Source organism: Hypomesus transpacificus, chromosome 15 (assembly GCF_021917145.1).
Source record: "Hypomesus transpacificus isolate Combined female chromosome 15, fHypTra1, whole genome shotgun sequence".
Taxonomy (NCBI): Eukaryota; Metazoa; Chordata; class Actinopteri; order Osmeriformes; family Osmeridae; genus Hypomesus; species Hypomesus transpacificus.
In genome coordinates, this window is record NC_061074.1 from 7,824,143 (window position 1) to 7,836,219 (window position 12,077).

Below are 12,077 nucleotides of genomic sequence, written 5' to 3' on the forward strand. Positions count from 1 at the left end.
CAGACAGTGCCACCCTGTGGCCATTTTCCTCCATGTTTTGTATTTTTTGATAATCCTTTGCATGTGAAATCTATTTTCGATCTTTACCCAAGCTTCTCTCACCAAGAGGGTTTAGAGGAGAGGAAGTCAGATCCTCCTGTCATGAGGAAATGAGAGACTGTCTCATTCAGATGATTCAACTCAAGTCTGCCATAACAACTCTGAAATGTGTGACCTTGTAAAAATCAACACTTTGAATCCATCTGGGATTCTCTGTAGAGCAGCAACATCTTTTTTGTATTTTTACCAGAAGTTGTTTCAAAAGTGTCAGTTGTTTTTTTTATCAATCTGTATACTACATGACTTTACTTCAGGTTTGGGTTTTACCTGTCTGTCTGATTGTTGTTACTGTGAGTTATTTCTGCAATTGCTCGTGACTGAAGGGGCTGTAACTCATGCTTACAACAGCAGTCAAAGGTGAGATGAAGCCTCAGGCAGGACAAGGAGTGAGATCAGTCCACAGGAAGCTGTAAAACACAAAGGGGAAGTGACCTTGGCCTGCTAATAAGCATTCAATCACACCCTGGTTTGACTTTTTACAGTCTACAACAGACACAAGCACATGAAAATCACTCTGTCTCCCACGCATACACCACCAGTCCACACACGCTCGGTGATGTGTCTCTGAAGTCCTAGCCTTGTGCCGAGTGAGTCTTTGAAGGGAGGGATGGAGGGATGGAACCCTTGGTTCCCTGCCGTCTCCCCAGCTCTCCCTCCCTCAGTCGGGGGCTCGAAGGAGCCAAGTCTGGCCTCCTGGAGGAGAATGGAGAGAGGGAAGAAATCCCCTTCAGAACCATGTACTAATGAGATTAGTTGGTGGTTCATCCACTGTGTGCTGCGCTAAGTTTTTTTCCACAAAATCTCACTACTGATAATCGTCACAGATTTTTTACCCACACCAATCCAGGACAATTTCTAATGTTAGTTAGTGGGTTTTTTTATACACTCATATTTCTTGTCAGTGCGATTTGTAATTCTAAATGACCAGCCTGCCTCTCTTGCTCCTCGGTTTACAGGACGACATGAGCGACTCTCTCCGTGACTACACCAACCTCCCAGAAGCTGCTCCCCTGCTCACTATCCTGGACATGTCCGCTCGCGCCAAGTACGTCCGCGACGTGGAGGAGATCACACCGGTTGTGGTGGAGCAGTTTGTCAGCGACTTCTTGGCTGAGAAACTCAAACCAGAGCCCATTTAGAGAGGAAGCCCAGATCTGAGACTGAACCCCCACCCCCTCACCTCCATCACACCTTGACCACCCCAGCTCCTGCCACCAGCCTCCCTCCCCAGTGAGAATCCTCATCTCCTCCTCTCTCCCTTCTCCACCCACTCTCTTTCAGACTGTTAGAGGAAAACCCCCACTTTTTACTGACATTTTACCTTTTTTTAGACATGTCCTTTTCTCATGGAGTTCTCCTCTCCTGTGGTGCCTTGCATTGACTATAACCCCTACAGTAATATATATGTGGAGATTAAGTTGCTTCTCTCAGCTTCCAGTCAATTGCTTCTTTTTTTTCAGTTTTGTTGTTAGCAGTTCTTGATCATAGAAGAAACCAACTGGGCCCAACGGACTTGAATATTCAAATGTCTCTTTATGACCCTTGCCTTTTTCCTACAACGAGCTCTTCATGCCTATGCTTTTCTGATATGTGCTGAAAGAGAATAAAATGACAAATACATTTAGTTAACTTTTTGCACCTGTAACTCAACACAAAAACAGTGCAGACCAGAACGTCAGAGTGTGATGTTGCAGCCTGGTCAGTGTTTCTGTGTAAGTGCTGCATTAGAATGACGTGCGCATACAGTAAATACTTGACACAATGGTATGTTTCCAAGTATGTCTGTACATTGTCAGACTGTATAATCTTTTATTGCATCTGGCGTTAATGTGTGTTAATTAATTGGTGTTTGAAATCCCTTGTGTTATTTGTCATAATGAGGGATGGACACCTCTTCCCAGTTCTGTTGGTTACTATCTCAATGGGAATGATGTTTAAGAGGATTTTCTGTGAAGGTCCCCTCTATTGAAAAGGCCAGATATTTTTGAAGGCACAAAAATGGCATTTGTAAACTTAGTTGCTAAGTGTTAGAAGTATGAATTTACATTTTCTGTTACTCCCTGGTTGTGTCTAGTCATGAACTCTATTCACAGCCATTAAAATTCACCATCAAGCACAATGCTGTGTTCTTGTGTTGTCGCTATCGATACAAATAAATTGACAGCCCAAATCAAAAATACATTTTTACCATGTGCCAGAAATCCTCAAATTCTTTAATTTGATGTATCTTTACAAGGGAGTTTTTTACCATGACTTACCAACTCCTCAGAGGGTTGAAGATTGGGCTGCAGATGACACCATGTGGTAACTGGAAGAACTGCATCAACGTAGAGATGCAGAGGATTGGGAGGTATTGGGATTGAATTGATGGTATGTGGGTATATTACAGCTCTGGTGTGCTCAGAGCTCCTGAATTAAGGGGATAGTAATGGAGAGAGTCTTCATTTTTCCTGGCTGTGGTTTCACAAAGAACTGGCATGCAATTGTCCAAATTGGGTATCTCACTTTAGTAATGAGTATTTGAAAGGAAAGTTTCAAACCCACACTGGCCACATTTAAGGCAGACACTGAGACACTGTGCAAAAAGGAAAGGGTACATAGTGAAAATATCACCAGTTTTCCACTGACTAAATCTCATAACTTTTATTAATAGCCGAACAGCATATATTATGGAGGTAACATTTATCAAAATAATTGTATCTGACATAATGAGGACAATGAAGTAAAGAATAATTCTGAATGTTTGCACTTGGAAACTGAGCATCATGGAAAAAAAAGTTGCACTAAAAAAGGAATTCCATGGAAATTACTGCATTTGTTGCGGGAGTCAAGCTTTAACTTTCTTTTCAGATGTCTCTGTTAAATCTAACAGCTGCCTCCTGCCTTCAAAGAGAAGGATGCTGGCTGCCATCGCCGAGTTGAGACTATCCACCCAAGGAACCACAGGGATGAAAAGCCTTTGGCCCAATGTTTTCTCAGCCAATTGAAGAGCTTCCAGACTCAGTCCATGCGTCTCTCCACCAATTACAAGGGCAGTGTTGCTCTGAGCCCACCTCTCGTGATACAGCCTAGTGTCCACTTTTGGAAGTGAAAGTTCTGCATCCGAGTCCTGCTCAGACTCTGAGTCATAGTCCTCGTAGCGTACATATTTACGATTCGGTCTGGTGCTGACCCACCCATAATCCCCTGCTTTTAACTGTTGTTTGGATTCCTGTACTTCCAAGTCTCCAACTTCCTGCCCTGCTCTCTCAGTGCCACTGCAGTTGTCAGCCACATGTACGGTCACAGGGCTGGGGAGCTGTTTCTGAATGTCCTTCCAGTCCAAGCTAGGAAAGATGGGGAGGCGGAAATGGGCCCCCATAGCTGACCGTAACACCTTAGGTTCCCAGGCATCCACACAGCCTGTGGACAAAAGACAGTATGGGATACTGTTCAGGGGTAGAGCATTTGACTGCAGATCAACAGGTTGCATGTTCAACAGGTTGCTCTGTACATCGCTTCGACAAAAGCATCTGTTAAATGAATACATTACAGCAAGACAACTTGTAGCACCCTATACAAGAACAGTTGCATACAGGGCACCCCAGTATAACACTCCAGTAGTATCCTGCTGTTGGATGTTCAGGGCTCATGATTTATGATGATGATGATGATGATTTACTTTATTGATCCCCAATGGGGAAACTGGTTTGCCACCATAGTCTGTACAACATACAAAACAGGAATACAGTAACAACATAAAACAAGCATAGTCACAGGGGAAGCTCCCCTGTGACTATGCTTGTTTTATGTTGTTTATTTACCCTTGGTGAGGAGAACATCCCGACAGCCAGCAGCAGCAGCACAGCGGAGGATGGTGCCTAGATTCCCAGGGTCTCGGACATTGTCACATATCAGAGACAGTGGGACAGACTGTCCCATCTGATCCCTGGGGAACACCAGGCGGGAGGGATCTGGTCGGGAAAATATGGCTACGAAAGAAAGAGACATAAGTTGGTTACTTCTCTAAACAGATCATCCATTATGGCTCAATTCTGAAACTGTAAACATACTGTACAAGCATACCTATAACGCCCTGTGGGGCTACAAGGTCAGACCAGATCTTGATGTCCTCAAATTTGACTTTGACCAGGGTTGCTCTCTTCAGCTTGCCCAAGGGCAGCTCGCTGAGTTTCTCCACAGAGCTGAAGAAAACCATTTGGGGGTTGGCTCCGACAGCCAAGGCATCACAAATCAAACGCCTCCCCTCTAGCAGTATCTTACCCTGTAGCTCCCGATAGGTCCTGGAGCGAGCAACGCTCACCAACCTCCTGGTAGAAAGAACGAACCGAGGTGAAAATGTATACATATTGTATTACAACTACAAGCAACGTATATTTTCATAGATTGATGGAACAATACTGGAATCCTGAATAATAAAGGCTTAAAGTTCATTGAATGGATAAGGGGGTCCTAACTGATATTGCAAGTTGTAGAAAGATTACTTACGCCAGCCTTTTATCACCTGGGGAGGCCTTCTCAAAGCGGAGTCCGTCAATTTGGTCTGAAACTGTTGAGTAATCAGAGGGCTTGATGGGGATGCTATTATTGGATGTTTCAGCGAAGAAGTTGCTACGCACATTGATTTCTTTAAAACTCTTCTTGTGCCCCACAGTCATAGATGGAGCCAGCTTGCTAATTTCATCTAACCTCTGCTGCGATGTTGGTACCTTCTCACTATTTGGATACAACACTTGCACCGGCTTTCTTCTTAATCCTCGAACGTATCTCTTTGTTTCCACAATGTAATCATTTCCTCTTCTCAAAACTGCACCTCGTTCAATTTTAAGAATACAGGATGACATGCCTCTCATGAAGGCAGCCATCTTTACAACAACATGAAAGGGCGGAGTGATTTGTTGGTTGTTCCATTTGGCCAAGATGGCCGGGTGTAAATGAAATAAACAGGTTTTATTTTTACATCGTAACTAGGAACTATGAACTACTATATGCGTAGTTTTTAATATTTTTTCAAATGTTTATGTTTTATATTTATTTTATTTTTCTATTCCGGTTTTAGTAATTGAAATATTTGTATGTGTTGATGTTACCGTTTACTTGGAACCGTGTAGAAAAATGGTACCTTCCAGTAAAAACGATACCAGAGCAATCGATTCACAGTGTTCATAGTTGATTGTCTAAAAGTTCTCTTGAGTAGTTTTCTCACCTGAGCTGACATCATGGCTTTACGGCGAGCTCTACATTTCGTTTTTAAAGTGGGGGATAGAGGCAAAACAGCCACTTTCTACCGTGATGTGCTTGGCATGAAGGTAATTCCATCTTTCATTGAGAACAATCACATTCAAAGCAAAGCTTGTGTTCAGAGTTCTGCATTTTGATTCAGATCTCTGTCATCATAGTCGTCATCAGGAGACATTATACGTTAAAAGTCCATGTTTTATTGCTGTCTGTATATTCTGTATTTTAGATTCTCCGTCATGAGGAGTTTAAGGAGGGCTGCAAGGCAACGTGTAATGGGTATAGGAAATGATCTCTGTTCACCCTTGAATTTTACTTTGCTCGGCTACAGTAGAATTGTGATTCACTGGTGAAGCTAAACTTATGGTTTGTGTGTGCATGAAGCCCTTACGATGGGAGATGGAGCAAGACCATGATCGGTTTTGGTGCAGAAGAAGACCATTTTGTGGCTGAACTGACCTACAATTATGGAGTTGGAGAGTATCGACTAGGCAACGATTTCCTGGTAGGGATAAATCCATACTAATGAATGATATTGTCAACAAAAACATCCATCTTCCACATGAGTAATGATTTGTGCTTGTTGTGCGTGTTTCAGGGGCTCACGCTGCAGTCTAGCCAGGCTGTCAGCAACGCCAAGCGCCTCGGTTGGCCCCTCTCTGAGGTAGGAGAGGATCTCTATCTGGCAGAGGCTCCGGGGGGGTACCACTTCTACCTGGTAGACAAAGAACAGCCTCCCAATGGTGCGTAAACCTTCACGTTGCAATGCAGAGACATACCTCTCCTTGTGTTGCCGTGCATTTACATTTAGGCATTTAGCAGACACTCTTATACAGAGTGACTTACAGTAAGTAGCCTACAGGGACAGTCCCCCGAGGCAAGTAGGATGAAGTGCCTTGCCCAAGGACACAATGTCATTTGGCACAGCTGGGAATCGGGATAAAACCAGCAGCCTTCGGATTACTAGCCCAATTCCCTAACCGCTCAGCCACCTTACCATTTCACTCTGTTGGTACAGCTGAAGTATGTGTCTGGGTATATGTGGTTGTGTATATTTGTGTTGTTCTCTGTTCTGTGCAGATCCTGTGCAGAAGGTGTGCCTGGCAGTGTCCGACCTGGAGCGATCCACTCACTACTGGTCTTCCCTTCTGGGAATGCAGGTGATGGAGAGGAACGAGGAGAAAAAAACTGTGCTTTTGGGATTTGGAGACAGTCAGGTATGTAATGGGGAACAGAGAACAATCAACAAAGACACTTGGTACCTTTTTTTAATGAAATTTAAAGTTGAGTCTGTTTTGTGTGCAGTGCAAGCTGGAGCTCAATGATATTGGCGGTAAAGTTGATCATGGAACAGCTTTCGGGCGGATTGCCTTTTCATGTCCTCGGAAGCAGGTAAGCACCAATGTTATATTTACACATTGAAACCTTGATTCTGTTACAGGTAATTCATAAAACATAAGTGAATGTTGCATTACTGCCAATAGTTAACAGACATCGAGGCCCTCATGAAAAAAGAGAACCAGAAAATCCTCACTCCATTGGTCAGCCTTGATACCCCTGGGAAGGCAACAGTAGAAGTGGTCATTTTAGCCGACTTAGTAAGTACAATATTAATGTTTTATTTGAATGTAGTAAATGAGAAATTTAAACATATTTTCTTCTGTGGTCTAGGATGACCATGAGATATGTTTTGTTGGAGATGAAGCATTCAGACAACTCTCAATAATAGACCCCAATGGAAATGCTTTGCTAGATAAGGTTGGTAATATATATTTATATATTTTTTAGCATATTGTGCAATGCAGATTCTCCTTAATTATGTAACAAAAATTAAACCCTCATCTTTCTTTTTCAGGCAATGGCTGAAGACAAAAGTAATGAATGGTTTGCCAAACACAACAAGCAGAAAGCCTCTGCATAAATCCTTTGAAATAAATGTCAAGGCTCTACATAAAATAAACTTGAATGTATTTTATGAACCTTGTGTGAAATTACCTCACACCGTCATCACATCCAAACAATGCATAAATATGTCTTATAAAATATTTATGTGTATGTATACAAAGGGACACTTGACAAGTTTACTGCTAAATTTGGGTTACGCATTATGAAGGCTGCTACTTGTCAGATATGGTGACCTCTGTGGAACTGGCTCTGTGATGATTCCCAATGAGAAAACATGTGTCAAGATTAGTGTAAAGGGATGACATAACTACCCCAAACAATAGTTTGAAATTTTGACTCCTTTAGTCAGCAGTTACAGTGGGGTGACACATTCTGATGGCCGTCAAAAATATGTTGACCTCTGTGGTACTGGCTCTGTGAGAAAACATGTCCAGATTAGTGTGAAAGGATGACATAACTACACTACACAAGTTTCAATAAATACAAATATTCAAATATAGCTGCAAGCAGCAATGGCGGATTCCTCCTTGAAAATTGCAAAATGTTATAAAATTGACACAATGGATAGTTACACTGGGATTAACCAGAAGACTTGCAATTGTAATTTCTGTCAGAATTTTTTTTTAATACCTCTGACTGGATTCAAACCCATCACCCTTCACACATCACACATCAGCCCTGCATCTCTCCTACTAAGCCATTCACAGACTTGGACACTGTATATCATCCCTTCACACTAATCCGGAACCATATTTTCTGATTTGGAGCGATCACAGAGCCAATACCACAGATGTCACCATTTCGGACGGCTGTTAGAATGTGTGACCCAAAAATAAATAAATAAATAAAAAGATCGAAATTATCTGTGACCCCACCGTAACTTCTTCCCAAAGGAGTTAAAACTTCAAACAATGGTTTGGTGTTGTTATATCATCCCTTCACACTAATCTGGAACCATATTTTCTGATTTGGAGCCATCACAGAGCCAGTTCCACAGAGGTCACCATTTCTGACAGCCGTCAGAATGTGTGACCCAAAAAAAAAAAAAAGATCGAAATTATCTGTGACCCCACCGTAACTTCTTCCCAAAGGAGTTAAAACTTCAAACAATGGTTTGGAGTAGTTATATCATCCCTTCACACTAATCTGGAACCATACTTTCTGATTTGGAGCCATCACAGAGCCAATACCACAGAGGTTACCATTTCTGACGGCTGTCTGAATGTGTGTCCCAAAAAAAAGCCCTCCAAAAAATGTGTGAGCCCACCGTAACTTCTTCCCAAAGGAGTTAAAACTTCAAACAATGGTTTGGTGTAGTTATATCATCCCTTCATACTAATCTCTAACCATATTTTCTGATTTGGAGCCATCACAGAGCCGATACCACAGAGGTCACCATTTCTGACGGCTGTCAGAATGTGTGACCCAAAAAATAAAAAAAACAAAAAGGTCACCATTTCTGAAGCAGGTACGGGGAAGCAGTTACGGTAGGAACACATATTGGTGGGAACATCTTAAAAACTTTATTTTAATTAGTTTTTTTCTTTTTTGGGGGGGTACATCAGGCCGTGGTTGGACTAAATAAAGTTGATGAACAAGTGCATGATGTGCATTGATTTCATTTGTCTCCCGTCGTTCCGACCTTATCAATTTAATCTAGGTCAATGTCGCCCGTCTCATTTTAAGGCCTGCCACGCCTCTCGACTGTCGGCTCGGCAGAGAGGTCCGGCTGCGGTTTCCCTGACGCCAGACTTGACATCACCCGTCATCCCTCTCCCGCTGAGAGGGATTGCTGATCGTCGAATCGTAAAGGCGTCATTAGACTTTGGAGGCGTGGATCCGACCTTGTCAAGTTGAGAGTCCAATGCATTTTGATTTATCATAAAAACTGTTTTTTGACGAGTGTCCGAGCTCGAGTCAAGTCTGAAGTCTTTTGGGTCGAGTCGCAAGTCAAGTTTGAAGTCGCTGTTTGTGTGACATAAGTGCGAGACTTGAGACTTTAGTCCCTATCTCTGCCAAATTGTCACATTATACAAGGGCTGTTGCAAATTAAACCCAGTCCCTTGAGCAATTGAAAATAATTTCCTTTCTGAATGGCTCTGGGGTGCGTTTCCCGAAAGCATCGTAAGCCTAAGTTGATCGTAGAGTCCATCGTACGATGAATCTTAGTTGTACGGGCCGTTTCCCGAAACCATCGTGGTTAAAGAGGCACTTGAAAATCGTCGTAGATCAACGAGAGCTCCAGACCAGTCGTAGATCGCTAAGTGCATCGTAGCACAGAGACTCAGTGGAGACACGCGTAGGCCGACCATGAAAACTACATTAAACTCATGCTGAAAGTTAATTCCGATGGAAAATAAGATTTTTTTGGTCCTCTTTTTACACCAGTTACGCTGGAACTGGGATATTTCTTAGTGAACCATACAAGTTTAACTGCCGAAAAAATATCAGAATCCGGTTTATCCTCAAGTAAATTTAGGTTACACTAAATAATTTGATTTAGTGGGTTTGGCGCATGCAATGAAGGTATTTAAAAAACTAATGTCAGTCTTATTCAAAATACTATAACATTGAAATATGGCTGTTGTAATGTGCAATAGAAACTAGAAATGCATTAACGTAACGCTTTTACGAGTACAATAACACAACAACAATTGAACATTGAAGATGTTTATTTGAATTATAGGGCTGGTAGCACGCAAAGCCCGGTGGATGAAGAGGCTGGTGGCAGAGCCGAGCCTGATGTTAGGAGATGGTGGCGCAGACAGTAAATATGTTGGATTGAGATGCTTGTATTTGTACATTGAATTGTTTAGGATGCTAGCTGGGACGTGCCATGTGTGATACCATTCATATGCATGGTTTTTAACCTTGCATAACCCTCCATCAAGTTGCGTCAGAAGAATCACATTTCAGTACAATGGACAGCGTCTTGTTAAGTGCAACTTAAAGGGGCAATTGACTGTTTTTTGGGGGTATTTCACACTGTTCCTTAAGGTCTCCGAATAGGGTATGTAACATTGGTTGGGTTGAAAATGGCCCGGGTGCTGTTCTATGCCCTCTTACAGATCGTCTGAAATGTTCCCGGGAAAAAACACTAGCTTTTCTCCTTTTATGGTATGCTCATTAATATTTAGATAAGCTGCGCGCTGATTGGTTGGTTATCAACGAGTGAAGCTGGGAGCAAAAACGCAACACGGCCAACAGCAGCACTCGCTGAAACACTGAAGTTGGAGACTTGAAATAAAAACGCGCAAATAAATCTATTGTGTCTACACAACACTGTTTTCAACAGATTGACTATATAACATTTGAAATGATAACATTACTTGTTTCCACTTCTGTTGTTGAAGCAAACTGGATTGACTTAGGTGGGTAGAACATTAGGCTACAGCTTAGCAACCAAACGTTGTTGCAATCGTGATTCTACTCGGCTTCAGTTAGCTAGCTAGGCTAGCTCTAGATATCTTGCTGTAAAATAACATGACAAAGATCTGGACAAACATTCATCGTGAATTGTAGATTTTCATTACACAGGTTTTTATTTGAATGAAACACAGTCAGGAACATGAATCAACGTTAGCCCCATTGCCAATAAACTAGGCTAAATTATTACACATTCTATGCTCTTGCCGTTAGCAATAAGCCAGACTGCAGTTCGTATTCTGGCTATTTTTCGGAAGCTTCCCTTCTAATGCCGACTACAGCTAGTCTAGCTAGAGTCATTTGATGTGTGTAGAAACGTATTTAGCATTCTACCTGGTATGCTATATACAGGAAACGTTAGCATTGCTAATAACTGTTAGCACAACATCTTACTGTCCTTATAGCTTGCGGTTGCAATGAGCATACGGTTGGAACAGCACCTCTTTCCAGGTTCAGTTTCCTAGCATATCCTGCTTGAAATTGTCCAAGGTTGTCAAAACTGTCTTGGGTGAAATGTTCAGAGCAAATGAATGATTGAGTGTCGAACTTCGCCTGGATCTTCTCATAGACAACAGCAGCCATGCCTGTTGAATGTTTGGCTCCTTGGGAAGACTGTAAGTGTTAGCCTTCCCTGTACAGCCTGGAACACAGCATTTACGACCGTGGTCCATAATCAATATCCTTGTTATAATTCAAAACGTTCTTCTTTGTAATTCCTTATAAGTAGCCTACACAGAGCAGCGCGCAGCTAAACTAGTATCGGAGATAGACGCTACCTCTGGCTGGTCTGGATGTAAATTCTGGGGCGTGACAAAGATACAGACCAGAGCCAATAAGAGGGCGATCACCGGTCCTACGTAGGACCGGTGGCTTTGTTGAAAAGCTAGCGTTTTACAGCCAAATGTTTTCTTTTTGAGATTTGAATGGGATAGAGGTGTCAATAGACTTTGATATTCACGGTATGTTCAGTTTACCCTCCGAACTGTCGTTTTTCAACAATGACAAGGTAAAATCGGTTTTGCAGTCAATTGCCCCTTTAAGAGATACGTACGATGGTTCTCCTTACGAGCATGTTCGGGAAACGCACGTAAGAAATAACGATGGATCGTTATTTTCATCGTAGAGAACCCTCGTAACAGCTACGATCCATCGTTATCGGGAAACGCACCCCTGGTTAGTACCCTGGTCCTAACCGCACTCTCGCATATTTCATTTGTACAGAGTCTGGCCTCGCTCCACTGACAAGCGTTGACTTGTAGGCGGGCACTCTGTTGAAGTTAAAACTATTGGATCTGCCTAGAGCAACTCTGATCTGCCATAACCAATCGCTATAGCGTTCGCCATAGCCAATTCCTTCACCACTACTGTAACAGAGCTAGCTGCCGTAGCTGGAAAATCTAACTGTTCCC

General features: G+C 42.4%; 3 protein-coding genes across 4 annotated transcripts in view; 2 read left to right on the forward strand and 1 right to left on the reverse strand.

Moving 5' to 3' along the window:
• Nucleotides 1-2,218, forward strand: part of nxn (nucleoredoxin) — a 43,706-nt gene extending 41,488 nt beyond the window's left edge. Inside the window, exon 8 of the mRNA XM_047035518.1 lies at nt 1,056-2,218. Coding sequence (XP_046891474.1) covers nt 1,056-1,238 — 183 coding nt within the window. The 3' untranslated portion in view covers nt 1,239-2,218. The remainder of the gene's footprint in view (nt 1-1,055) is intronic.
• Nucleotides 2,219-2,698: 480 nt separating this feature from the next.
• On the reverse strand, nt 2,699-4,975 carry mrm3a (mitochondrial rRNA methyltransferase 3a). The gene is made up of 4 exons (XM_047035519.1): nt 4,588-4,975; nt 4,165-4,409; nt 3,903-4,070; nt 2,699-3,501 (listed from the first exon to the last, which is right to left on the reverse strand). Exons 1-4 carry the CDS (start codon nt 4,962-4,964, stop codon nt 2,927-2,929), a joined length of 1,365 nt encoding a protein of 454 aa, XP_046891475.1. The 5' UTR covers nt 4,965-4,975; the 3' UTR covers nt 2,699-2,926.
• Nucleotides 4,976-5,253: 278 nt separating this feature from the next.
• On the forward strand, nt 5,254-8,084 carry glod4 (glyoxalase domain containing 4). 2 transcript variants are annotated; one of them, XM_047035760.1, is made up of 9 exons: nt 5,254-5,408; nt 5,567-5,616; nt 5,722-5,842; nt 5,936-6,080; nt 6,418-6,554; nt 6,643-6,729; nt 6,822-6,935; nt 7,009-7,095; nt 7,193-8,084. In XM_047035760.1, exons 1-9 carry the CDS (start codon nt 5,319-5,321, stop codon nt 7,256-7,258), a joined length of 897 nt encoding a protein of 298 aa, XP_046891716.1. In that variant the 5' UTR covers nt 5,254-5,318; the 3' UTR covers nt 7,259-8,084. The 2 variants fall into 2 exon arrangements, with proteins under 2 accessions (XP_046891716.1, XP_046891717.1); XM_047035761.1 differs by lacking the exon at nt 5,567-5,616 and having other exon boundaries at nt 5,322-5,408.
• Nucleotides 8,085-12,077: the final 3,993 nt, after the last annotated feature.